This window comes from Pestalotiopsis fici, assembly GCF_000516985.1.
Source record: "Pestalotiopsis fici W106-1 unplaced genomic scaffold PFICI_Scf_8, whole genome shotgun sequence".
Classification (NCBI taxonomy): domain Eukaryota; kingdom Fungi; phylum Ascomycota; class Sordariomycetes; order Amphisphaeriales; family Sporocadaceae; genus Pestalotiopsis; species Pestalotiopsis fici.
The window spans coordinates 2,589,858-2,617,376 of NW_006917098.1; the positions used below are offsets into that span (position 1 = coordinate 2,589,858).

The 27,519-nt window shown below is 50.0% G+C and overlaps 9 protein-coding genes across 9 annotated transcripts; 6 read left to right on the top strand and 3 right to left on the bottom strand.

Annotated features, from left to right (window-relative positions):
* Positions 1-106: 106 nt before the first annotated feature.
* PFICI_11448 (uncharacterized protein) lies at positions 107-682 on the top strand (the record flags this gene model as incomplete). The annotated part of the gene is made up of 1 exon (XM_007840029.1): positions 107-682. The coding sequence occupies one exon, from the start codon at positions 107-109 to the stop codon at positions 680-682; it is 576 nt and encodes a 191-aa protein (XP_007838220.1).
* Positions 683-783: 101 nt separating this feature from the next.
* PFICI_11449 (uncharacterized protein) lies at positions 784-1,263 on the top strand (the record flags this gene model as incomplete). Its single annotated transcript, XM_007840030.1, has 1 exon — positions 784-1,263. One exon carries the CDS (start codon positions 784-786, stop codon positions 1,261-1,263), a length of 480 nt encoding a protein of 159 aa, XP_007838221.1.
* Positions 1,264-4,438: 3,175 nt separating this feature from the next.
* PFICI_11450 (uncharacterized protein) lies at positions 4,439-5,752 on the top strand (the record flags this gene model as incomplete). Its single annotated transcript, XM_007840031.1, has 3 exons — positions 4,439-4,675; positions 4,750-5,231; positions 5,299-5,752. The coding sequence occupies 3 exons, from the start codon at positions 4,439-4,441 to the stop codon at positions 5,750-5,752; spliced, it is 1,173 nt and encodes a 390-aa protein (XP_007838222.1).
* An 870-nt stretch (positions 5,753-6,622) lies between these two features.
* Positions 6,623-7,828, top strand: PFICI_11451 (uncharacterized protein; the record flags this gene model as incomplete). Its single annotated transcript, XM_007840032.1, has 1 exon — positions 6,623-7,828. The coding sequence occupies one exon, from the start codon at positions 6,623-6,625 to the stop codon at positions 7,826-7,828; it is 1,206 nt and encodes a 401-aa protein (XP_007838223.1).
* Positions 7,829-8,012: 184 nt separating this feature from the next.
* PFICI_11452 (uncharacterized protein) lies at positions 8,013-9,752 on the bottom strand (the record flags this gene model as incomplete). The annotated part of the gene is made up of 1 exon (XM_007840033.1): positions 8,013-9,752. The coding sequence occupies one exon, from the start codon at positions 9,750-9,752 to the stop codon at positions 8,013-8,015; it is 1,740 nt and encodes a 579-aa protein (XP_007838224.1).
* Positions 9,753-11,443: 1,691 nt separating this feature from the next.
* PFICI_11453 (uncharacterized protein) lies at positions 11,444-12,552 on the bottom strand (the record flags this gene model as incomplete). The annotated part of the gene is made up of 3 exons (XM_007840034.1): positions 11,444-11,845; positions 11,900-12,276; positions 12,348-12,552. 3 exons carry the CDS (start codon positions 12,550-12,552, stop codon positions 11,444-11,446), a joined length of 984 nt encoding a protein of 327 aa, XP_007838225.1.
* Positions 12,553-18,372: 5,820 nt separating this feature from the next.
* Positions 18,373-19,533, top strand: PFICI_11454 (Orotidine 5'-phosphate decarboxylase; the record flags this gene model as incomplete). The annotated part of the gene is made up of 1 exon (XM_007840035.1): positions 18,373-19,533. The coding sequence occupies one exon, from the start codon at positions 18,373-18,375 to the stop codon at positions 19,531-19,533; it is 1,161 nt and encodes a 386-aa protein (XP_007838226.1).
* A 923-nt stretch (positions 19,534-20,456) lies between these two features.
* Positions 20,457-22,859, top strand: PFICI_11455 (uncharacterized protein; the record flags this gene model as incomplete). The annotated part of the gene is made up of 2 exons (XM_007840036.1): positions 20,457-21,350; positions 21,420-22,859. 2 exons carry the CDS (start codon positions 20,457-20,459, stop codon positions 22,857-22,859), a joined length of 2,334 nt encoding a protein of 777 aa, XP_007838227.1.
* Positions 22,860-23,764: 905 nt separating this feature from the next.
* Positions 23,765-25,290, bottom strand: PFICI_11456 (uncharacterized protein; the record flags this gene model as incomplete). The annotated part of the gene is made up of 3 exons (XM_007840037.1): positions 23,765-24,817; positions 24,881-25,117; positions 25,198-25,290. The coding sequence occupies 3 exons, from the start codon at positions 25,288-25,290 to the stop codon at positions 23,765-23,767; spliced, it is 1,383 nt and encodes a 460-aa protein (XP_007838228.1).
* Between the last annotated feature and the right edge of the window lie 2,229 nt (positions 25,291-27,519).

The following is a 27,519-nucleotide window of genomic DNA, read 5'->3' on the forward strand; positions in this document are numbered from 1 at the left end:
ATAGTATAGGTACAGCCGGTTTTCAAAAAAAACGCCAAAACTCCACGCTAGTCGCGTACAAAACTTAATTTCGCGTATTTTGTATACCACCCACTATCCTTCAACAATGGCTCGCACACCCAAAAAAGATCCCAAGCGGTTCCGCACACATTCTACGCCTCGGCTAAGAAACAGAGTATGGGTTCGCTTTGAGTGCGGCATGCCAGCGGCCGAAATCGCCGAAAAAGAAGGCATTCTCGAGTCACTGGTATATGGCATCCGAAAACGCTTCCGCGCCCAAGATTGGGGAGTCAGTCGACCCGGCCGTGGCCGCCGCGGCATACTTTCTGACCGCGATAAAAGGCATTTAATGGTTGCAGTCGGTCGAGATCCGTTCATTTCTATACCCATTTTGCGTAGAGATGTGGTTCCTCACGTATCTGTCCCGACCGTACGGCGGTTCCTCCGAAATGCCGGCATTATGCACCGCCGCGCAGCTCGTCGACCATTTCTCACCAAAGAACATGCCAGAAAACGATTGCAATGGGCCAGGGCGATGCAGGATAAATCAGTTGAATACTGGAAAAACGTTTTATTCACAGATGAAAGCTCTGTGCAGCGTGGCCAAGGTCAACACCAGAAGTGGGTTTTCCGGCCCCTCGGTACGCATGCAGCTCTTATTTTCCCCTTATTTCAAAGTTGAATATCTCGAGCAATTTCTAACGGATTTGCAATAAAATAGGCTCCCTCGCGATCGATCCTAAATACGTATAACCCAAAACTAAGGCTACAAAATATGGGCAGATGTTCTGGGCCGGAATCCTATATGGAAATCGGACCGCGCTGGTGGCCGTTCCCGGGGACCCCGAATCGAAAAAAGGTGGCGCGTCGGCACGAGTATATAAGTCTATCCTCGAAGAACACCTTCCTACGATAATGGATGCATCCACGGTCTTTATGCATGACAATGCTCCTATTCACACAGCTCACAGCATTGTGGATTGGCTCGAGGAGATGGCCTTCACCGTTCTGGATTGGCCCCCGTACAGCCCTGATCTTAACCCGATTGAAAATCTGTGGTTTTGCCTTAAAGAGAGGATCTGCAAAAAGGATCCAGAACTGTCAACACTCTCCGCTAACTTTGAGTCGAAAGAACGGCTAATTACCGTTGCGGAAGATATCTGGGAAGATATCGAACAAGACCTCATCAACCGGGTCATATTAAGCATGCCGCGCCGTATTAACGCGATTATCAACGCCAGGGGCTGGTATACAAGATATTAAATTTCCCACTGTATAGCCCACTCATTTCTGTACAAAACGTATTTACTCTCCTCTCAAATAGACTGTTTTTGATAAAAATCCGTATAAGTGAACATTTGCCGATGTATAACGCCGATGCACGCGTGTGGAGGATTCGCGTTTTTTTTGGAGCCCCACTGTACGTACATTGGTGTAGGGACAAACAGCACGGTCCAATATACAAACAGACCAAGAACTTTAGAATGAAAAGTACGGCTATTGATATTAGAGGAGCTAGTTTTCCCATCGTGAGTCGAGATAACCTAGTTGAGTATATCCTGTACAATTTCACTGAGCGCGCCTTAAAGGTTCGCCTTCAAGTGGCGACCTAGAGTCACTGCTTATCGCCTGGACCTTACTCATTGCACCGAGAAACGAGCAACGTCGAGTAGGTTGTCTGCCATTGCAACTGTAATTACAGTTGATTGGTTGGTTCCATCAACAAAATCGTATATATATTTCACAAGTCAATTCGTAGTCGTGAAGATGACTGTCAGAAAATTGATAAGAAGCTCATTCTACAACATGGCGTCAATACACGTCACCTCATACATAAAGAAGCATTGAAGCAGATAAATTGTGGCGGCTGATCCGGAAAGGAAAAAGAGTAAGAAATCAGTTCTTGTCTCAGGAGTCCAGAACAGCGATGTCTTGACAGCCCTGATAGCGAGCCTTCAGACCAGGAAACCCGGTCTATATCAGGGAACTTGAGGAATTAGAACCACTGAGAACACATGATTGAATGAGGTAGCATTGAGGCATCGTCTTCATATTCAAAGCCTTGCCCAAGATGTGTCACTCGGTTCTTCGCTTGTTCTTCATCATATGCGCGGTATACATGAGGGACATATGACGTCCAAGAGGGCACTGACCTCGAAGACTGCATCGCAATCCGCCGGAAATATGGGAAGAAGAAGAAGAAGAAAAAAAGCAAACAATCAACATCTGTTACAAAACGGGAGGGGGAGGGGGGGGCAAGGGTATGTTGTATCTTGTGGTGCATGCTATTCGCTCGCATAATCTAGAACGAAGCGAGCGGAGGAGAGGGTTGATGATAAGTCTCGCTCTTCACATGAGTGAACGGGTCTGTGTGTAAATTCCACGAGCCGGATCTGCGCTTACTAGTAGTACATGGTGGTTGATCATGTTATTTAGTCAGCCAACGTCTTGAACGTGTTCGCTGCAGGGCACAGACGTCTTGCAAAATAACCATGTTCCTGGATTGCAGTCGAGTTTGTTGTCCTGGATGGTCGGCTGCGGCGGCTCGTTCCCAATACGGAGCGTCATCCGCCATGGCTATTTAGGACGAGACGATTTCGCTACATTCCGAGACAGACGCCATCAATCCTCAAATGCGCCCTGGGTTTCGAGTTCTACATGGTATTTGGATAGTCATATTGGACAAGGCTTTTTTTTTTTTTTTTTTTTGGAATGAGTACATACATCTCCTGAGATCTGGGTAAGCTTCTCAAGTGTGTGTGTGTGTGCAAGACTCGATATGCTGCATGGTCAATGAGTGATTGGCTATCTCGGTATTTATCTGGTATCAAGTCCACCTGATTGATTCGCTTCCATTTCAGCGTAGTACTCGAGTTCGGTATTTGACTCCGGTGCCAAGAAGGATATTCCAACTTGATTGCAACACTGCGGACTTTATCTAGATTATGAATATGCAGCTACGCGTAAGCTCGAGGCTCTTATTTCCATTACAGTCGCACAGATACACCCAGGAACATGAGACGAAAGAACGATCTCCATTACATGGCAATCATGGCGGTGATGAGTCGGGCGGGGTTGCACAAGCCACACAAGAAGAACATTTTAAGCATAACTTCTTTTTACTATGCGACGATGCACTTCAACCCCCCCGGGGACTTCTATACTCAATTGGTGGGACTTTTAGGTTACTCCTCAGTTGGACACAGAATTCCACGTGCTGCGTCACTCGAGACCCAATCACCGTTCCAAGATTTCCAACAACCTTCCCATTCCGAGATGTCGTCGCGTCCGTGCATGCGTATATATACGATAACCCCACATAAGTCTGGCCACATGCCTTCTTTCCCACCAAAACTCATAGATTTCACAATATGTTTCTAAGATAAATGTGCAGGATTAAAATAAGAAAAAATGCATTTATAGTGCAAAACTACTTAAGCACTCTTATAAAGATTCTTTTGTATTTATTATATAAACCTTTCGGTAATCAAGTAAATTTTTATATATGGGAAAATGCAAATTTATGCTATTTTGCGGGGAATTCGCCTTTTTTTAATATATTTTCAACTTCGATTATTTTTCATATTTTGCTAACGCACGGAAAAATTCAGTAAAAATAAGAAATAGCCTTTTTAGCTTAAAAAAAAATATACGCCTAAGAGTTTGTAATCTACTCCCCCGTTTCAGAGGTTAAAGATATATTATGAAATCTATATGTTTTGGTGGGAAAGAAGGCATATGGCCAGACTTATGTGGGGTTTGTGTACCCCCCCTGGTCTAACCCACGACGGTCTTCGGGTATTGCCCGTGGAGAAAAGCCAATCTCGGAATCATGTAGATCTGGAGATCGGATAGGGTCACTTTCAACCCAACCGTGCAGACAAGTAGGTTGGTGGCAGGTAGATGATGGCCGCTGTGGTACGTAGTCAGAGCACATGTCTGTCGCCCACACTTCTCTGCATTCTCGCTTGCAACTCTAGAACCCTTCAAGCACGTCAATCTGCCCCACGAGCCATCAGCAGTCATTGCGCCCATAGCGCTGGCCCAGAGCTATGTTACCTTGTCACCCATACACACAAACACACATATACTTGCCATCTGTGATACCCACCCTTCCCGCTTCTTGCTAGCCGAGAAGAGGGAATACTGAAAACGGCGAGGTGATGTCAAGCCGACCTGCCCCATAAAGCCATCCCTCTTCTGGTTCTCTTTTCTTGATTTTGTGAATACGCCCATCTGTCATTGTTGAATTTTCCAAATTTGTAGCTGCCACGAGGTCATTCATCTCGCTTCCATCCGGCTCATTGCCGAGTTGGAGAGACTTCAATCTAGTCTCGCAGAGCCTCTTTCATGATTCTCTGATCCAGTCATTTCCGAAACAATAACAAGAAAGCAAATCTCGAGAAAAATCAAACAAAGAGGACGACTAACAACAACAATGTCAGGCGCTGGAGATGGAGACGACATTGACTGGAGCCTGATAGGGCCGCCACCCGACGACGGCCATGGGCACGATACACACAAGGGCGATTTGAGCACAATTGGGCCAGAGGTTGTGGGCGTCGTCTGGATGCTGGTCGCGCTCGCCACAATGTTCCTGGGAGCAAGACTCTATGCAAAATTCTCGGCACATCGAGGCATGTGGTGGGATGACCACCTGCTGCTGGCTTCATGGGTAAGTGTATAGCAGATTTCGTCCTTTGATTTATACTCGAGTTGGGTGTTTTGATAACACTTACACATTTCCAGTTCATGCTCCTCGGCTATGTCATTATAACAACATATGCTGTATCCAAGGGACTCGGAACCCACGACGGCAGCGGACTCAACGACCCAACCACGTTGCAATTCCTGACGGCAATATCCATCACGTTTGGCTCCCTCGGGGCGGCCTGGTCGAAGACATCATTTGCCATAACTCTGCTCCGCATCACGAGCAGGTGGGTAAAAGTTGGCCTGTGGTGCATCGTTGTGACCCTAAACGTGTTTCTCTTCTTCAATGCGATACTGCCATACGTGTGGTGCACCCCGGCGGCCAAAGGGTGGTCCCCCCTCATCCATGGAACCTGTTGGGACCGCAAGATCACGATTCGATATAGCATGTTTGCAGCTGGGTACTCGGCCGGATTAGATTTCATCCTCGCCATCATTCCCTGGACGGTCATTATGAAGTTGAACATGGCGCTCAAGGAGAAGCTTGGTGTTGCAATCTGCATGAGTCTCGCTGTTGTGTAAGTATTGCTCGTTAATCCCCCCCACCACCACTCTTCTTTCTTTCTAATCAGCCACTTCCTTCAGCGCTGGTGTCACGTCCATTGTGCGCTGTGTCAATGTGAGGCTTCTTTACGAGGAGGATTTCACCTTTGAGGCCGGCATCTTGGCAATGTGGACGGCTGCCGAGCTCTCAGTCACCATCATTGCAGCATCCATACCCGTTCTTCGCATCCTCATACGCAATATCGTCACCCACAAGTCCTATTCGCAGTCTGGTGGCAATGGCGAATTTCAAAACGTCACTCACACATCCGTCGTCACAAGCTCAAAACGGGGAATCAAAAGCGGCTTCAGTGATGCGGACAGCATCGCAAGCTTGGCTTTACCCAGGCAGCACCCCCGGCAGATTGTCAAGTTCGAGACCGTCACGGTGGATTATGAAAGAAGGTCCGTCAGCCAGGGTGATGACATCAACTCATACGCCTTTGAGATGGCACACGTGCCTCCTAGGAGACAAAATAGTGGACGCCAGTTTTAGGGTTCCGATTCTTTGCTTTCATTCTGTGCAATTCTCTTTGGGATGGAGGATTTGTATGTTGTTGATATCTAAGCGGGGCGTTGAGGATGGGTTGGAATTTATGTAGTATAACAGGATGAATCACCTGCTTCTGCACGTTGGAACTCTGCATATTGTGCTTTTCGTCATTTCCAGGGGGCGTCTCTGTGCTGGGCAATCATTCGGTTAACCAAACCTGACCTTCTCTGCCAAATTATCAGGTAAATCTTGTTGTCAGGCATCTCGTAAAAGCTAGTTTGATCTCACTTTCGAATTCGTACGGGAGCATACAATTCTCTAGAATCTACCCTTCTTGGTACATCCCCTTACCTTTGCCTCTCTCCACTTTCACATGTCAATGTGTATTGTATCTGAATATTCATACCAGAATATCCTTGACAAACGTGTTCTCGTCGCCTTATCACAAGCTTTTCTCATGGTTTAGAATCCTTTTGAGAAGTCGAGAAAGTGCTGCTAGGAGACAAAGACTTGTGTAGAAACAAAGCACCATGTGTCTTGGAAATATTTCCTTTGTGCTCAGAATATCAAGGAATTGTTTCCGCCCATCCGCAAATGTGTATCTTTGAACAATGATGATGTATTAACTCTTCCCTACATTCAACTTCACAACTCATTGTGTTCCTTGCCACTGAGCAGAATGGGCCATCCTCTGTTGTTCATAAATAACATGGAGTCTTGCCATCAAAACCCAATATCTCGACAATTCACTTCATCAGTCATTTTCAACAAATCTAAACCATCACACACTTCAAAATTACAACCTTTGTAAACCCAATCTTCACAAAAGATAAGATCCAAGAAACTATCAAGAAACCATCATAAAAAGACACCATGCGTTCGACTCTGTACATTGCCGCGTCTACCATGATGCTTCTGTCCACCGGTGACAGTCATATCGTCTTGGAGAACCCACTGCCCTTTCGAAAGGCGGAAGACGGACCTTCGAACCCAATCTCAGGAGCAACTTTCCCATGCAAGGTACCTGCAGGCCAGCGTCTAGAGATGGACGGACCTCCTACGGAAATGGCCATTGGCGAGGATCAGTTGCTGACCTTTAAGGGGACTGCTGTCCACGGCGGCGGCTCTTGTCAGATCTCGCTCACGTCCGACATTGACGACTCGTTCCAACCCAGCAAGGACAGCAGGTTCTTTGTCATCCACTCCATTGAGGGTGGCTGCCCGGCCCGAAACCAGGCCGGTAATCTGGACGGCCCAAACACGGATCAGTACTACTTCAAGATCCCCGCGGGCGTCTCGCCTGGAAATTACGTCCTCGGGTGGACGTGGGTGCCTCGAATTGGCGGTCAGCCAGAGTACTACATGCAATGCGCCCCAATCGCAGTCACGGCCTCGACAACCAAGGCGAAGCGTCTGCCGCTCTCGGAGAGGAGAGAAGGGCTCGTCTCCAAGCGTGAGGAAAGCTTTCCCGACCTGTGGATGGCTGACCTGGATGACCTCACTGGCGGCTGTACAAACAATGAGGCTCTGGTGCAACAAGTAGCCATTGCCTACCCAAATCCAGGTAAGTACATTGATCGACCGACCCCAGACGAGCAACTGTTCCAGCAGGTATGTGACGGCAATCCCCGCCTTCAGGGTGGTGCGCCCGCCGAATCAAGTGCGGCATCGTCTGCGGATCTGTCGACCTCGGCATTGTCTTCTACTGTACTGTCCTCGGCCGTGTCATCTGCCCCTACGTCCACATCTTTGGTCCAGACGCCCTCTTCGACTCTAGCCGCGACATCTTCAGCCACCCTTACTCCGACGACGGTGGATGTTGTTCCAATCACTAGCACTCTCCTGACCGCCTCGACTCTGATCTCGTCCGTGACACCCGCTTCGAGCACAAGCAGCACTGGTACGGTTGACAGTAGCCCAGACACTTCGGCCTGCCAGGAAGGATATCTTCTCTGCGTGAATGGTACGCAGTTCTCTACCTGCACTGGCGGAAGCTGGACAGACCCACAACCTCTTGCCCCGGGGACAACGTGCGTCGGCGGTGCTGGTGTTGGACTGGATATTGTCCAGCCGTACTAGATATCCTGTTGTGACATTTCCTTTCTCTTGACAAGGATAAAAGCAGATGTCGGCTCGAAATTACAAAAGGAGAGGAACAAAGATGGAAATTCAATCAAGCGTAACTTGGACGGTGAGTATTAGGTATTAGCAATTTATCATTCGCATGGAACTACACAAGTAATATATACAATTCCATTCCCATTTAGTGATCAAAGAGGAAATCAAGCCTCTTATTTCCCAAGTGACCATTGTTCTCTAGATATGTCGCCTTTTCCTCTGGCGTCATAGTGTCCCACGCGTGCCTCTTGTACCGATTCCGCGTCACGTAGTAGACCTCTGCGAGCGCATATGCCGCAATCGTGCCCACGGCGATGGCGATGAGCTGCCCGTTTCCTCGGCGGTAGACTGGCTTGTCGTCCTCGCGGTAAATGTTGGAGGAGGCGATGCCCGACAGCTGGACCGAGATATTATACGCGGCCGTGCTCACGGCTCGCGTCCTCACCGTGTTGCTGAGTCGAGAACACCAACTCGCCTGCGCGGCGTGTACCGATGGTTGGCCGAGGATGATAAAGATGAGGGCGTATTGACCCCATGCCGAAAGGCTGTCTACAGACGTGTATTCGATGACGAGCAGAGGCAGGACCCAGACCTGTGCCAAAAGGCCAGTGATGGCGATCCGGTTCGTCTTCTCTGTGAGCCAGGTCACGCCTAGCATATTGAGAGCGGCGAACACGGTGACTGGAATGCTCAGCAGCGTGGTGTTGAAGGTGCTGAAGCCGAGTGACTTGAGTGACAGCGTCAGGTACGCTTTGGGAGGTGCCGTGGGAATCTCGAAGAGGATGCCAATAACATAGATGGGCCAGAGATCGTAGTCCTTTAGACTCTGCCACAGCATAGCCAAAGTCAAGGGCTCTCGATTGTGCATATCCCCCTTGGACGGGTCGTCGCGCAGGATGCGGTTGACCATGATTTTCTCCTCGCGCTCCGTAAAGTATCCCTTTGGGTTCCACCACGTCTTTGTCTGCGTCGGTCCGGGGACTAGGAACAAGAAGCTGAGAAAGCCGATGGTGATGCTGATGAGGGCCTCAATGAGGAACAGCCACCTCCAACCCTCCTTGCCGGCCACGCCGCGCAAGTGTAGAACCCCGTAGGCGATGAAGGAAGCCACAACGCCCGACATGGAGTCTACGAACCAGAAAAGCGCAAGACGCAGCGGTGTCTCAGCCTTGGTGTAAAAGTAGGACAAGTAAAGAATGGCATCGGGGATAAACCCACCCATGGCCAGGCCAATCATGAACCGGCACGCAAAGAATCCCGCGCGGTTGTGTATGAAGAACTGGCCCCCAGAGGCGAGACTCCAAATTATGATTTGGATGGGAATCCATCGATCCGGCCCAAGCCACTTTCCAATCATCTGAGAAGGAATCTCGGAGATTAAAAAACCGACCCGATACATGTTCTGAGCGTTGTTATAGTCATTGGTGTTGATACCAATATCATTGAGAAGGTTATCCGCTACGGCATTGCTTAGATTGCCTCGGTCAATATTGAGAGCAAAGAACATGACTAGAACCCAAAGAAATATCTTCAAGTCAATCTTCCTCCGCACTTCCTGTTCCTCCCGGTACGTCCATCGCTCCGAAGGGTCGAATCGGTGGAGGTTTTCATAGTCCTTATGTGGTAGATAGTAGCCGGCGAGATTCGCGTCATCAAAAACACTCCGTACGGTTGCCGTAGCATCAGGGTCCGCCGGCTTTCGCCGTGATGTGAGCAATGCCCACAGGCCCGGTGGATTACTCGTACTACCCGGCTGAACCAGATCATTGCAAATTTCCTTCACATCTTCGTCCTCGGCATTATTCTTTGGATCTGATGGGTGCTGCTGGTCAATTCGACCAGAGTTATCGTTCCTAAAAATCTCGTCGGAAGAAATGTCACCCATAGTAGTAGTGATACCAATACGGCGTTAGTCCTTGTCAAGTGATAATGGGCAAGAACTCTGTGCCAGGCAGATATGTCAAGATGCCCGATTATCAAGGCAACATGTTCTTCATGTTGACGCTCGTGTAGATATGCCCGGCCACGAGACTAGAGTTTATAATGGTTTCGTCGCTCTTGGAAAGAGCTTATGATACCGAGTGTCCAAGACTATACAATACCCTGAAAAACCACCTTGTAGCCATGTTCGTGCTACCGGGCTAAAATGATGCCATCCATCTGCATAAGACCCCGGTCAACCACCACATACCTAATAACCTCTGGCTCGGTATGCCGCTCGGAGTTACTGTCGAGAGCAATCCAAGCGAAAGCTACTGCTCCGAGAATGGCGTAGCCGTGTACGCTTCGGATCTGCTTCCGATCAAATGCCTCTGGTCGTACGTTCGGCTTCCATGTCTTCGGGGTCTCATGGCCCGAACCTGGCAGGGCTCAAATAATCACGACATCTAGGATGTTAATAACACCAGCCAGAGCTTCGATTGCCGTTGCTTATTTCGCAGCTCAAGCTTCGGGCTTTGCTTGACTGTCAAGGATCCTCTTTCTAATGCAAACAAGGGATCTAGATAAGCGTCTTCCTTCTCAGCAGCGCTGCCCTCAATGTGCGCGTGTATTGGACTCACAAATGAGGAAAAGTGCAAACCATTATCATCCTTATATCTAATATGTAAATAGGCCATGCTAGAACGAGTCGTTGTTCTGTGGCTTGCCAACAGAGTTGATTGATTGGTAAGAGAGGGGGGTTTTGGCAGAACAGGTCGGGGTCCATGGGTATTGGTCTATACGATCGTTCCGAACTGTTCGATGCTTATCCATATATAGTAATGTTTGTCACTGTCCGCCATGAACTCGGATAGTTTCAGTCCAGCTCAGTCCAGGCACTCTCCTTTGTCGTCGAATATGCGAAAGCGAGAGGCTACGTACGTCCTTCCGAGTATTTAAAGGATTGCAAGTGTTTTCTCGGACAGCGACGGTACATGGCAATCAACATGATTGAAAGTTCAATTCTGCCGCAGATTTACACATACGACAATAGGCAAATCTGGAGTTCCGCTATCAACAAGAACAAACATAGAACAAGAAAGTTGGTCCACTCGTGGCAGACTCATTATGCTGAGTTATTTTCCATGAAATCAGCACTCACATCGTCTCCTGTAACAAAGGGGCAACGAATGTGAGGGGGGAAGACAAAAACAAAAACCAAGACATGCCAGTCCCATCTATCACTCGCGCCTTCCAATGCAATACCCGATACGCAGTCGTGTGCATGTGCGCGTGCGTGTCCCAGGTGAGTAGCACAATGGGCTCTGCTCTCCCTTTCGCCGACACCCCCCTATTCATACAAATGGTACAGCGGCCGTCACATTGAGGCAATTTAATGACTTGATTCCAAGAGCCTGTTGTGCTTTTGCTGGCACCGTAATGCGCGTCCAAATGTAAGCCTCTGCCAGTCCCATTCAATGCCGAATCAAATGTCTGCGCAACGGTCACGCTACAGAGCAGACGAGCTGCTCCTGGCCCAGTCGCTGATCCCGGGTCATCTGTCTCTAGAGTACGTCTCTTCTAAGCCTGGGCCAATAATCTGAGCACGCAAAATTGAGGATAAAGAATGACAAATTCCCCTTCAGTGCCTGCTCTCTAACCCTTCTTAGCCTTTTCCTTGATGGATCTGGGCAAGCCTGCAGCTTTCCGTGCTGCGACGTCTCCCTCAGCAAGCCACTTGCTGGCCTTGATCAACTGGATCACGTTGGTGAACTGCTTGAAGGCCATGATGGGGAAGCTGACACCGGTCAGGACCCAAGGCCAAAACGAATCCATCTTGTTGGCACGAGCCATCTCCAGAGCACCCGCGCTGTAAGGGTTTGTGAAAAGCTGGCGGACGATCGAGCTGTTAACTTGGGCACCGCTTTGAATCGCCGCAGCTTTGGCCTCCCCTACAGTCTCCAAAAGCTGTGGCGACAGCAGAGGCGAGGAGAAAGAAAGGAGATAGAGGCCAATAAAGAAAAGCTCATTGGCGGCGCAGGCCACGAAGAGGACAGTCTAGACATGTAATTAGCGTGACTGCATGATTGAGACGAGCAGAGTGCTGCAAACCTTGTTGGTGTAGTACAGGTTCAACAACCAACTCCTAGACTTGTCCACAGATTTGTGGCTCATCTCGGAGCCGCCCATGGCCAGAGTTGCGTACATGTGGATGTAGTGGCTGGCGAGGTCGAGCGAGATCAATCCCTGGAAGATAATGGCCCAGCGCGGAAAGGCGGAAGACAAGAAGACCAGCAGACACGATGTGGTGCATCGATCGGTCACCATGTCCAGCACGGCACCAAACCTGGTTGACTGTTCGAAGTAGCGGGCGGCGTAGCCGTCGAGGGCATCGAGCAAGCACGAAACGCTGTAGAGCACAGAGCAGGTCCGTGGATGTAATGGCATGTAATAAAGTGAAGCGACACCAAGCACAATCCGCCAGTAGCCTGTAATGAAGATGGGCGTCAGCCAAGACTCAGAAGATCTGGTAGTTTTGTTGCCCTGAGAGCCATCATACCGATAATATTGGGCCAGAAAAGAAAGATGTTCTCCTTGGGCGCAGCACGGTCTGATGATGAGAGAGCGTCTGATTGTTGAATAGCACCGTTTCCATTGGTGTTGTCGTGCTGGGAAGACTCGGACGACGCCGTCACAGGCGACTTGGTAGGCGTCTCGGCCGCAGCGGCCATGGCCGCCTGACGCCTGGTTTGTCGTGCGGACATGACGGGAGACTTATCTCGAGCCGATTATGTGCCGGAGAATGCAGGTAGGGCGCGGAAAGGCGACGGGCTTTTGACGACAAGGTCGAGCAAATGGTGGTGATGGTTTGTTTATTCTGGTGAGACACGGGTGACGTGACGTAGAAAGCTTGATTGCTTAGATTGGCGATGAATGATTAATGTTGCTGCAGCCGCTCTAGGTTTCCAATTTGAATAGAAGGAAAGAAATAAGAGATGGAAAAAAAAAATATAATAATGCCAAAGTCCGGCGCGGGAACTAGGGTTGGTGATGGCAAACACTTGCACTTTGCTGCCGCCGTCGTCTGATGTAATTATTCGAGCACAGCCAAGCACTGCGGTTGTGCAGAGCTTCCAGAAGATGACCTTTTCGAAAAGTGTTCGATACCTGCCTACCTGTAGCTGAGTGGAGGGGGAGGTCGCAGCCAACAAGAAAAAAAAAGATAAGCCAGCTCGGGATCGTCGGCAGGCAGATTAACCAGGGTCCCAGTTGCAACTTCCGTTTAGCTTACTTTGTACATGCCCATCCAGGGTACATCGCACCAAGGTACAGCACCTATTTTGAGAAAGCTTCTCTGCTCTGTTCCAGTGTGCTTCTCACCAGATTAGGGGACCGCCAGGTACGAAAAGCCGCGCAAGTCCTTGGTACCTCGCGACGCTGGTAACCTGGAAGACGACTATTACACTACACACACACACACACACATACATACTGTATACCTAAATACATGGGCACACTCGGGGTTCTGGCAAGAGTCCGTCGGTTCCTGTCCAAGCAATTCAAATTTGCTCCTTCATGTAAGCCAAAAGGGTGGAGGATCAAATCGACAGTTGTCAAAAGGAGCTCCACTGAAAATATGCGCCAGCAGACGCGAGCCACGCGTCGGGTATGCGGCTCTCTGGGTTCTGCGGCCTACATCGGCCACAAAGAAATATAGAATCTGGCAGCTGGTAGGAAGGTTTGCCGCGCACAAGTGATGTCAAGCGTGGTGCAGGTAGTGACTGAGGTCCTTATACTCCACAGACCTTGCTGGAGATGGAGATGGGGCAAGGGCCGAAAAAAAACTCTCGACCGATATGGCCACTGCTTTTGTTCGATTCAGGAGAACCCTGTAGGTTAGCAAGGGAATCTTCTAAGCGGAAAGAGAAGGGGCAAGTTGCCCAGAAGACAAAAGGGGGGCTACAGGTGCTTATATGATATCAGCATAGGTGCAGCATCTGACTCTCAACTACATAATCATGGCGCTCCACGGCCGTTTCGAATGTATATCAGTGGAGTTTGTGGCATCCTCGGCAGATGATGACAGGCACAAGCTACTGATGTGCATAGCTTTCTGATATGTAAGTCATATTTTTCTTCTTCCATGTCTTTGAACCCTTCCCACTCAAGGACCTGGCTTTGTTTTAAGAAGCAAAGAGGGAAGACTTTAAAAAAGATCTCACAAGGATCATGGCTCCGGGGAAGGGGTTCGGCGCTAAACAGTACCGAAGCTTTGGTTCCTAGGCTGAAGTTATACTTTGCAACTTGCAGAAGCGAGTTTACACCCAAGTCCACCTGAAAGACCTCGGGAATGCATATGTGTACCTTTTGATTTTTGGCACCCTCCCTATTTCGGGCTGGGCTTGCAGCCATTTATGGACTGCACTACAAAGTGACAACTAGAAATTCCACAATCCAATGTTGCGACCCCGCAAACCCCGAGGGTAGGGGAGGGGAGGGGAGGGAGAAGAAGGGGAAGACCCTGTCAATTACGGGAGTTGAGGGATCGACCAGCTCAACACATATCCGACCTAGTTCAGTGTTTGAACTCGTCCGTGATGAGTTGCTTCTTTTCGCGTGCCTCTTCTATCGAATCTATGCGAGCCAATGAGTAGCCCTGTGACTTGAAACAGAACAAGACAATGTCTCCCGCCAAAATCCCTCTCTCAAACTTGGAGAACGGGCTGAATCAGCTGTGTACTGTCGCCATGTTCTGGCATCTTACACTGCAATTTTTTCAAGTTGTGTACAGAGTAGTGGACTTCCATATCGCGAGACGCCGCGAGCATGTCTCACGCACCTCTTAGATCTCTTGCAATCTGGACTCACTGACTGTCGCAGCCGAAATCAAAGGTATGGTGACAAGTAAAATCGAGTCCGGCTAGTTGATTCTTGTAAACAACACTGGTGTACATAGATTGTTTAGGTGGCTTGAACGTTTATATATCAGAAGCGACATTAAGCGTCTAGCGCCACAACAGCAGGTGGCCCAGGACTACCTAGTTGCAGGCTGGCGATTCTTCCTTCTCTCCTCACCTCAACGATGGCCAGAAGAGAATAGAGGGAGGTGTATATTAAAAAATCCATCTTTATGCGTTTTCGAAGGCTGGATCCCGAATAACTTTGCTTGTAGCTAGCCAACGCTCATCGATCTTGATCATGTCTCACCTGTCAGCTCGCGTTCAAAGGTTGACCGTCTTTCACGTGATCTAAACCTCTTTTCTCTCTCTTATTTAGCTTGACATGATCGACGATACCGAGCTCTCTAATAGACACACCTTGGAGAAATAATTTCATGGCTCAAAGATGACTAACCTAGATGAAACGGATCTCGGCGTCTAGGGTCCGAGTAGGCTCTTCATCCCCCCCAGGCATTGGAAAAAAGACATTTGGGGGTACGCACGACCAAGTTGGGTATCACGATGTTGGATGGGCTGGTCGGCATAGCCGTCGGGAGATCTGAGTCTAGACCCTATAACCGACGGGGTTTGATACCTCGGGGCTGCACTTGATTGGTCTGGCGGTTTCGAAGCCTAGTGGCAATGCCGAGGGGGTGTTCTGCTTTACACCCGCAACGGGTTGGGATGGGGGCCGACTAGTACAAACTATCTTCGTACATTTGCATTCTACCCATTGATTGCTACTGATTCTGGCACCACACCAGCCTTGCCTTGACATTTTACTATGTAAGAGAGAGAGAGAGAGAGAGAAGAGCACTGTGCCTAACTACGTACCTCGATGTGTATTGTTAAGCCTCAGAAATGAAATGGGCAAAGGGTGTGACTCCCTTCTGTAACGACCCTATACTGTGAGATAGGGGATACGCACGGGAAGCGACATTGTTTGGCGCCGCCTTCATCAGGTCTGCCAGCGGAGCAGACGTGGCGCAGATGGGAGAAGGGCGAACCAGTCAAGTGGCATCATTAGACAGTTGAAGTGAGCAGTTTTTTGATGACTCTGCTTCATGCGAATGGGCCTAACCCCGGCCCGCTTCTAGTCATTCTTCGTGCTCGTCGTTAGGATTGCATGAATCACAAGTCCAAAGTGCTGATGTACCTAGTGTATTGGAGAAAAGTACCGCGCACATAGATATTGCAGCCGATGAAGTGCGCCAAAGGTTGCAAATAGGAGACGTAGGGCACAAATCCGGTACCACCACTGCCAGGGCGAGTAGAGTTGACGCAGCCTTTTGTTTGTAGATAAAGACAGGCTACGCTACCTACTACAATGTGTGAAGATCAGCATCACCATCCACCCAAGATGTCAGAGATCGCCATGGCCCAGCGGCAGCCTTTTTAAGTCTGGTCTAGTATACTGTAATCTGCACCTTACATGGCACGCACCCATCTCCTTGGGTTTGGGGCATCTGGGCGAGCTGGGTATAGACTCTGTCTCCTCGCTCGCCCTTGCCCCTTCGATGGACTCCCCCCCTGCTTCGTGCATACCTTATTACGGACTGTAACACGTAGACTGGCTGGGTAGGTTTGTATAGTCGGCACACAAGACGCCAGCCAGCCTTGTACAAAGAGAGATATTTGAAATGGGTGGGTAGGAATGTACGGTACTAGGTAGGTTAAAATGGCTGAATATATCTGTAGGTGGGTACGAATGTACATATGTCGAATATGGCATACATGTTTTACGTATTCACCATACCCCAGAGTTTCGTGATACGTGCGTGCCGTTGTGTCACCCCTCGCCCGTCCGTCATCCAAGTTGTCCATCTATCAACCGAGTAATATCGGAGAGGCGATTAGAGGACGCCATCCTGACTCGTTACCCAAAGGACCATCAGAGAGGACTGCAATCGGTGCACCAGCCTTGGCTACTTCAAAAGTCCTGCCCGTGCGACGTTTTTGACACCTCACATGTAGCTGTCGCTCAGTTGCCTTGTAATGCACATTAGCAGAGTTTAATCGTACAGGCAGGCAATCCATACGGGCGACTTGGAGCCAGCCGGCCAGGTTGGACGACTGTGTACAGTATGTGATATATGGTATGCAATCCACAAGCACATTATCTATCGTAGACAGGGAAGTGTCAGTTGGTTGGTATACAAAGTATCGTACGGTTTGCATGCGCGACAGCTGCTCCATTGTGATTGACGTAGGAAGTTTTCGCCTTGCTCACGAAAAGCCATGAAACTTAGTTAGTGTGTTTGTCTTTTCTTCAAATTTCCTTCTTGCTACGCTTATTCTTGGACCCCTTCCTCTTTCCTCTGCGCGAGCCTCTGCACTATAAACACTATACGGTAGAGTTCTCTCTCCTTTCCTCAAAGGAAACCCACCCACTCTTTCAAGGGACTACGTTTCTTAGCTCACAGGTTCTGGACCAATACGCACGGGTTCCTTCTTTTTGCTTCTTCTTTACCCTTTCTCCCACTCCTTCCCAGGTTAGATACTTACTTTACGCATTGGAGTTGGGGGGGGGGGAAGCGTTTCATACCAACCTAACCAAGCTTCCGGCTACGGTAATAGGGGAAAGGAACCTCCTACCTAGGACAAAAGTGAGGAGCTAACCGGCAAATACGTTTGGCGAAGAAAGAAGAAGACGTTTCTTTTTTTCCCAATTATTTTATTAGTCTCCAGCGCCGCAACATTCCCTCGTTCCCGACCTGCCTTGAAATTAAAAAGCACGACAAAAGCAGTGCACGCACGTAGCAGCGTACCACAGTCTCGCTATTTTTCCCAGTAGCGACGAAGCAGCGGTATCCTGGCGCTGTTAAATTGACATCATTCTACTCCACTACTCAAGACCAAGGAGACGGAGAGAGGCCTAGGAGAACCCCGGGAGAGGAGAGAGACAGTGTGTGTGCGCGAGAGGAGACTGATGAACGACAATAGAGAGAGAGAGAGAGAGACGGAATCAGAGTACATACGCGAGAGCCCCATTCATCCTCCGAGCTGGACCTAGCATAGCCAGGAGTCTGGCCGAACCTCCGCCAAGCCCAAGCGGAAATCGACTGACTTGACCGTCTGGACTCGCTGTCGTCTGCATGCGCACCGCCTTTTGCGCGAGATCCCTGGTCTGCCCACTACACTACCAACGACACTACCGTCTACCTACACTACTATTACTACTACTAACCACTACTCCCACCAACCGCCGCCACCAACGCCGCCGTCACTACACTTCTGCCCTTTGCACACACACACACACACGTACACGCGCACCCCGACCTGGCAACTACTATATGTAGATCAGACGACGTTCCTTACTATTCTTTCGAGGCCTCGAAACTCATCACCCATCGCTTAAATTCTGCTAGGCCCCCACAGACCATAGCATCACTTCTCATCACGACTCGTGCTGTGTAGAAGGAGAGGAGAACCAAGAAAAAAAAAATCGAGGGAAAAAAAAAATCGACGAATCCGCCCGCCAGCCAGACACTCGACGTCTCGTCAAATCGCAACCCTCTTTTTTGTGTTCCACCCCGTCCTCGACGCTCAAGTTGGATCACGCAGATCCTAGAAGATCGAGTGGTTACAAGGATCAGAAGCAGAAAAAGGCAGCACAAATCAGGATAGCCACTGACTGCGCCCACAATGTCCGCCGACCGACCTCAAAACCACACGCTGAAAGCCAGCTTTGCCGACCGGGCAAGCAAGGCAACGCATCCTCTGTCCAATTACTTGCTCCGTCTTATGGAGCTGAAGAAGTCCAACCTGTGTCTGAGTGCCGATGTTGCATCTGCCCGAGAATTGATCAACCTGGCAGACAAAGTTGGCCCCTCCATTGTCGTGCTCAAGACGCATTATGACCTTGTAGCCGGCTGGGACTTTCACCCGCAGACTGGCACCGGCGCTAAGCTGGCCGCGTTGGCGCGCAAGCATGGCTTCTTGATCTTTGAAGATCGCAAGTTTGGCGACATTGGCAATACGGTCCAGCTGCAGTACACGGCAGGCACAGCCCGAATCATTGACTGGGCGCACATTGTCAACGTCAACATGGTTCCCGGCAAGGCTGCAGTAAGCGCACTGGCAGAGGCTGCCGCCAAGTGGAGATCGCGTGTCAACTACGAGGTCAAGACATCCGTCACCGTGGGCACTCCCGTCAACGATGCATTTGAGGAGAACGGAAACTCCGAGGACGAAGATCGCTTGGCGCCGCTCGAGGCCCACAACAGCAGCGGCAACACCACCAACAACCACCAGGCCACCCACCACAGGGATGCCGACGGGCGGAAAGGAAGCATTGTGTCCATCACCACTGTGACACAATCATTCGAGCCTGTAGACTCGCCGCGGTTCGCCACCACTACCGAAGATGGAGACGACCTGGTCTACGCCGGTATCGAGGAGCCGCCGTATGAGCGAGGTCTTTTGATCCTGGCACAAATGTCGAGCAAGGGCAACTTCATGAATGCTGAATACACCAACGCGTGCGTAGAAGCCGCGCGGGAGCACAAGGACTTTGTCATGGGATTCATCGCCCAGGAAAGCCTCAACACAGAGCCCTCGGACAACTTCATTCACATGACGCCCGGCTGCCAGTTGCCCCCAGAAGGCGAGGAGGAGAATGGCGTCGTTGCTGGTGACGGCCTAGGCCAACAATACAACACGCCATCCAAATTGGTACAGATCTGCGGTACCGATATCATCATTGTTGGAAGAGGGATCATCAAGGCAGCCGACCCGCAAGTTGAGGCCACTCGCTACAGACAACGGGCCTGGCAGGCTTACCTCAACCGGATAGGAGCCAACTAATAAAACGAAAGGGCAAACTGCGCACCATTTGTTGAAGAAGGGGTCCAACCTGAATTTCATTTCATTTGATTTCGGGACTCCATCTCTTGACTCACTTCCGAGTCTAGAGTTTTTATGCTTTGCAACTTCATCCAGTTAGTTGCCTCTATGACCAGCGGGACGGCCAGATATCTAAGACGAAAAAGGTACCACTACCGGAGCACAGCGGGGAATATCATATCGAAGATATTGGATATATACCATTAGTAGTTGTTCTTTATTTTGCAAAATGATCAAGTTAAGCAATTTGTACAACATATATCTACCTGCTAGTAAATGTGGCATGTGATTGTGGGCGCTCATACAGGTACCAAAACGTCGGAACAGTGTTTCACAACCATCACGATGTTCCTCAAGCCGCCATGTATATGCGTAGTGAGTTCTTTCGCACAACGGCCGCTTCTTTTCATTTCACTAAACTTGTGATCTTGATTGTGAAGCACTAGAGAAGGCAAGGAGGTAGGAGAAAGTGAATATTACGAATAATGCACTTTTGTATCGGACGACATGGCAAAGCTTACACGCTATTTCCGGCATTAGTAGCAGACCAGGGCCTCCTTGGCGGCGGAGGTGTCCACTTGGGAGGTGGGGTTTACTACACACCCTTGGGGGTCCTGTCGCATCTGTCAGGTCGAGGAGCTCTCCAAAAGCTCTCCTCATTTCTTCCAACTTCTGAGTCTCTTCTCCTCTGCTGACAAACACTGCAAAGAGAGAGCATTGAACCTCGCGACCCCCGATCCGCCCCGTCGGACGCCAAGCTGATCGGACTGAAGACGCGAAGACACCGAGAGCAAGGGTAAGGAAAAGAGGAAGACGCCGAAAGATTCGCGGATCGGATGGGACCTGCGCAAACCAACGGCGATCGCGCCAGCGTCGAGGCCAGGATGGACGAGACCACCCCGCCGAACGACACATCGCAACCGATCAAGCCCCCGCCGCGGAAACGTCGCCGAGTGGTCATTTCGTGCTTGGACTGCCATAAGCGCAAGCAGAAATGCGACAGGAAACTGCCCTGCACCAACTGCGTCTCGAGGGGGAAACAGTCATCATGCCGCTATGAGACGGGCGCGCCCATCTCCAAGGACGGAGGAGAAGGGCGCAAAGGTTCTCAGCCGGGAGAAGACGTATCGCCGCCCTTGGACGGTGCTAATGGCGAAGGTCACATTCCCATCAAGGCGGTTGACTTTGGATACTCGAATAGCAGCGGAAATGGCGCCAACACCTTGGGATTCTTGAAAAAGATCGAAGGTGCGGGCTCGGGCGAACCACTGAGTAGCGTCGGCGGCGTCGGCGAGGCAGCGCAAGAAGGGGAGCATTTCGGGTCCAGAGAAAGGTACAAGAGCCTCGTCCGCCATCTGCCAGCGCGCACATTTGTCGAACAGCTTGTCGATATATACCTCCGGGAATTCAATTGGATGTACTATGCTATTCACGAGGCCGAGTTTTTGGAACAGCTGGAAATGTGGTATCAGCTCCCCTTCCACCTCCTCTCGAATGCTGGGCCGCAAGGCATAGATCCGACTCTCAGGTCTTTTCCTGCACTTCTGTTCCAAGTACTCGCCACCTCACTGCTGGCAGTGTCGGATGAGAACGACCCAAGGTTTGTAAGCCTAAAATATGCAGGCAACATGACCTTTGAGGATCTTGCGTTGGAGTACAGTGAAACGGGCGTTGCAATTTTGACCTTGTTGGGGAAGCGCCAGATGACGGTGCCGACTGTCCTGGCCGGATGGGTACGCGCTGCATTTCTCAAGTACACCGGCCAGGTCACTGAAGCGGTAGGTCTAAACTTGGGGTCTTTCCCCCCTTTTTGCTTAGTAGGATTGTCATACTGAGCAGGATAATAGTGGCATCAAGTAGGGACTGCCATCAGAGATGCGCAGGAGATTGGCCTACATCGTGACCAGTTCGACCCGCAACCGGGCCCAAATGATAGCACAGAACAAGCGCTGGATGCCATGTGGAAAGCGCAGAGCAGGCGGAAGATCTGGATGGTTCTCGTCATGTGGGATTTGCACACAGGCGCGGTCCTCGGACGACCAACGAGCGTGGACATGCGAACTTTCAAGAGGAGCTCTCCCATTGACGCACCCATCCCCTTCGACAGACGGAAAACTCCCATATTTGTTCGTGGCGAGAATGACCCACCAACGCCTCTGACTAGGGGTCTTTGGGCGTTTGAGTGCCTACGGCCTCTCCGCGACATTCTCGACCTCGAGAAGGAAGGCCCATTTCCCAAGGATTTTTCCAAAGTCGAAAAACTGCACCAGGAGCTTCTCGAATTACAAGAGCGTACGCCTCCAGAATTTCGCCTGGAAAACCCGGATACCAGGTTCGATTCTTTTCCAGAGTGCCACTGGATAACACTGGCACGGCCGACTCTACCGCAGCTCATTTCCTTCAATTTCATGGCACTTCACAGGCCCTACATATTCACACGAGCCAGTAGTCGACATGAAGCCCTCAAGGCCAGCTTGGATATGCTAGAGGCACAAAGTATCCACTTCAAAGGCCTGGATCCCGAACAGTACAAGACATTCAGCCTCTTTTTTGGCACATTTGATGCCATTGTCATGATGGCCAGCATATACATTCTCTTTCCCAAGGAGCACCCCGAACTTCTGAACAATGCGCTCCAGCATTTCCAGTGGGGAGTCGAAAGGTTCGAGGCGATGGCTGATCGCAACCGTCTGGCTGCTGCAGCATTGGGAGTCCTGAATGCCATCTATATTCGGCTCAAAAAGGCCATAGGTCACGGGTTTCTCAACAAGCTATGCCCTCGCTCCTTTACCTGCCCCAAAGAACTGTGCCAAACAGATCAGCAAGATGACGCCACCAAGAGCTCGGATGGACAGACTTCGATTGCCGCCGAGTCTTCTCCGGCAGTCACCCAGTCACATCCTGCGTCAGTGACGCCGAAGACTGAGTCACCAGCTGTTCACACGGATGGCAGCAGCAGCGGAACTGGTCTCACACCCGGCGCAGAGCTCTTCCCTGCACCCGACTGGTCTTTTCCGACCAATTTCGATTTTAGCTCGCTTCCGCCAATGTATCCGATGGGCGACGTGGCCTATAATGACCTGACAGGCATACGAGATGATGGTATCCCCCCGAGCGCCGGCATTGGAGTCTGGCAAGGAGCAGCAGACGGCTCAGCTAGTGCAGATTTGGTCAACAGCCTATCACGTCCCATTGGTGGCGAGCAAAGCGAAGTGGGCTACAACTTTGGCGGAGAGTTTGGCAACGACACGATTTGGAACCTGTTGAATCAATTTCCGCCACATTAGTGTCAAGAACCTCAACGGCAGTGCCAAGCCAGGAGGATGAACACGTGATAGAATACCCGTGAAGCCGTGAGGGTACTCGAGGAGCAATTGGAAGTCCACTCGACGCCACGGTGAAACTAGGTTGGAAGCGCCCAATCTTTTGTGAATATACCTAGGCAACACCACGAATTAGCTGATTGCGTTCCCATATACCCAGCCCGTATGCCTGATGACGGGTGCTGAGCGCGAATCAAAATGATTCCCATGCCAAATCGCAACATGATGGCAGCAGAGCCTTGGACGAGGCCGCTTCGGGAATGAAATCAAAGAAGTAAAAGTTACGAGTATGCTTTAGGGGTAAATGGGGAAAAAGATTATTATACATGACATCATGCATGTGTTCTTGTTCCGCGTCTGACAAGGGACGATATGCTGTAGTCTTGTCGGAAGCATCTGCACGTAATCAAAGCTTTCAACCATACCCATTCATCCATTGGGATCTTATTATCATAGCTATGGCACTGGGAGGCTTGGTTTTTCTACGGAATCAAACGCGACTCTTCATATCCGACAAATGCTACCACCTAACTTTTTTCTTTTTGCCTCCACTGAGCAAAGCGAGCCGAACTGTCATAGAGAGCTACCTTGCATCGATAGTCCTTGCTTTAGCAGACGAGTTCACAACACGGAATAGACTTAAGATGAGTAGTGCCGTGTGATACTCATCTGACATGATAATTACGCCCTTGATCCTGCTGCTAATCGGCTTGGCCGACCTTGATGTCTTGCAGCTCTCGGTTGAGGTCTTCATGACGGGTAATCGATGCACCAGACTGTAATGAAGCACACTAGATGGTGGAGCCTGTACGGCTGTTTCCCAAGATCCACAGATTGGTCGAGCCTGTTCCAGAGCCGTTCTCTGATTCCTAATCGACGGGCTTCTTGCTGGCCTTTATCTTTGTTCCCGGGGGGTGCTCATTGACGTGAAATTTGCAGAATGGATGTGTACAGACGCCGTCCTTGACGCTAGGGCAGTGATGGCCATAGATGCAGTTATCCACGTCACAATCTTGACCATTTGTGCAAGGGTTGAGGCGTGCCAAGAACTGGATGGCTCTTATCTCATCCTGATTTGGCGTGTAATCGTGCTCGAAGCAGCATGCGTCACCCTTGGAGCAGGGGCCTCGCAGATAATGGTTGTTGCAGAGTTTGTCGCTTCCGGTTCGCTTCTTGACGATGTCGAGGACATTCTGATTCAAAGGGATAGGAGGATCCAGACCTCGAGCACCAGGGTTCCAAGGGGGTGATACAGGTCGTGTGGTTACACGTACTGCTGCGCTCTTACTTTGGACCGTCTTCGGTGCCAGAGGCAGAATCAACTGAGGCGGGGGGCTTGCCTTTTGCGTGATGGTCGCATACGTAAATGGGGTGGCGGAATTCGAGATGGGGGTGCTAGCAATTGACGATGCGGTCGTGACGGGCTTGTCGACAACCAGCGGCAGCTTTTCGGCTCTGAAAATTGCGTCAAAACTAGCGACAGACACACCAGTGCCAATGATTTCTTTTGAAACGGGGCATCCTTCCAAGATAGTAATACGCTTCGACTTGATTTCATCCTTGACGTCGTCGAGGAGCTGGACGTAGGCAGGATCGGAAACTCCAAGCATGACCTGTGTGCAATTGTAATTCTTCAGATGGAAGCGTGCCGTATCTGCAATTTTGGCATGTGCACCTGTGTCGACATTGGCGACGTCAATAAAATCAAAAGATGCTTTGGCCTGGGTGAAGCCCAGCATGAAATGCTTGAGATCATTCTCATTGCGTCGTAGAGCCTTGGCCAAGCCAGAGAGGTTGGCCACAACCTTGGCAATGATTTCCGTGTCATCTGGATTTTGTACTTTGGCGTAGACTGCTTGGCGAAGGGCGTATGCTGCTTTGCTGCCACCCTCGGCGCCTTGCTTGACAAGATGGTCTTGGAACTGGGAAACGGTAAGCAAAAGGCGCTACTATTGTCAGTTGCAGTGTCGGATGTCTCATCTTACTATTAGGTCATTTCCGTCAACAAGGACGAGGACGTAGGGATTTCTATGTTTCAGACCGGAGTTATTTTGTGACAAAAAGCTCAGTTGGCTCTCGAGATCCATGACACGAGCTTGCAGCTCACGTCGAGCATTCACCGAGTCCTCATAATCAAACTGAGCGTGTCGCAGCTGGGTATTGAGTGCTAGCTTTTCTTGCCGGGTCGTGTTTTCAATGTGTTCGGCATAAATCATCAAGTCCTGAAGAGAGCGCCAGTCAGAATCAATCCATGTGGACGACGGTGATAATGCCAGGCGCAGCACGGCGCAAACCAACCTACCTTGATGAAGGTCTCGGTCTGCTCTTTGGCGGCAGCATATTCGCGATAACGGGGGACAAAGTCCGTGATGGACTTGACCGAGGTGACGTCCATGACTTCCGGACGTTTGACCGGATGCATGGATGGCTGTGAATATTTTTTTTTTTTTTTGGTGTAGTAGAGGCAAGTATAGAAAGTTGGGGCGGTCGGTAGTGGTTGTCAATCGGGTGTGCAGTGTCGTTGATGAGGGCACTCGATGTCGCTGCTCCTTCCCTCCTTTCTGTACTGGTTCCAACTGTTTCGCGATGTCGAGTAAGCCGCAAAAGATGTGAATAGTACCGCCGCCGTTATCTGTCAGCGCGATGGGAGAGCTGGTCCGTTGTCTAGCCAGGCTGTCGCGAGATGGTAGCAGTATAGAGAGTGCAGTATCGCTTGTGGGCAGAGAAAGACACAGCAAAGACGCTCCCGCAGCAGGATGGACTTTCGAGGCGCCCAGGGCAAATTGGTGTGTGTCGGGCGTCGCGCAGTCCCAGTTGTGTTTGGTTGTTTGCTTTTCTTTTGCTTTCCTTCTTTCTTTTTTTGCTCTGGTTCGCCGTGCGCCTGAATTTTTGTTTGGCGCTCGAGATGCAGGTGGTCGAAGAGGTGCGCAAAGGCAGGTCTTCACGTACAAGCCCTTTGGCAGTTGAGAAATCCCGTTCGGCATCCCAAAAGTCTGGCTTCAGGCCAAAAAAATTAAAGTGGAGAGCTCCCTGTAAGTTCGTGCAGTAGCGCATCGCACTCCAGAGGCCCCACCGAATTTTCTTTTCCTTTTTCGGTTTTTTTTTTTGTTTCTTTCGTCAGCCGTCGCCAAACCGACCAAGGCATGATCTGATCGTCAACTCGGTACGTATCAACAGATGGGCAGGTTGGGGGCGCATTCATCGGATATCCAGCCAGGGACCTTTCAGAACTGTACAAAGTACATGCTTGCGCGCACACAATATGGGCATTAATGTTTGAGAGCTTGACGGTGCACCTAAATGAATGATGCCAACCTACATGTTCCTCACATACAAGGTATCCATCATGCAGATACATACCTAACTATTGCCATTCAAACATGTAGGTACCAACTTGACCCATCTATCACCCAAACCTGCCAGAATGTAAGTGTGTGTATGCCAAATCTAGACACGGCGGGCGCGCGCGCTTACATCCGACAAATGAGATGAGACAAGATTGTTCAATTTTGTTCATACTTGGCCCCCTTGCTCATGTACGTACCATGCACAGATCTGTTAGGGTCGCGTTTCCCTCCCATCAGCGCAAATCGATAGGTTAGCAGCCTTTTTCTTTTTCTTTTTTTCTGTGTGTTCTTTCATGGTGCTTGCGAGCTCAAGACGAAATATCCTTATGCGCCAAAACTTGGTTCACATTTCTCCATCACCATGTCCACTGTTTGTCCATTCTGGAATCCGTTTCGAGTTGTCTTGGCTGTCTTTGTTGAAATGGAAGTGGTCCCGTCAACGTTCAATATACTTTTGGTACCGTACTGGTCTCAATTATCGTGATGTACAAAAAAGGTCGATCATGAACCTTGAAAGGTCATTGATGTCTCCACCCATCCAACGCGGAGTATCTCCAGGAATCAATTTATGGACGTGCACTATGCGGAGGTGGATACATTACATAGCACCCAGTTGCCGGCAGTCCAGCCATCAGCCTTTCATCCATTCATTCCATCAATCAATCAATTATTAGTCCCTGTACCGCCCGCCCGCCCGCCCGCCCGCCAAATCATGAGTAACCGTCACGGAAGTTGTACCGTGATGTTATCTGTAATTTGACCTTATCCTCCACGCTTTCTTAATATTGTGTGTGCCCTTGCTTGGCTCTAAACACGAAAGATGAGAACTCGAGAAATAAACAAGTGTTATGTCTGGTCTGAGACGCGAGCGACCCACTAGACGTCTGCCCATGTATCTGTGCATCATGTATGTAACCTACCAAGTATTGACCCCGAAATATATTGGCCAAGTCCTCCGTGACAGATCATTATTCCAGTTAATTCGTATTCTAGGAAAGGATTTGAAACAGAAATATGTGATGTGTGGCTTTTAGGGTACACTACTGTACAAGAGCTGCAGTCATCTGGATACTGCAACCTTGAACCTCTGATACAATACAATAGCCAAGCTGCCGCATCCATATGAATTGTGTTCGTCTTACTAGCACCCGCCAGCCACTCGATCAAGCAGTACACACAGTACTTGTCGTATTGACGTCCCACACGATCATAAGTCAAAATGGACAGCATCTTAGAACACATCAAGAATCGTCGCCATGCATTAGAACCATGAGCGC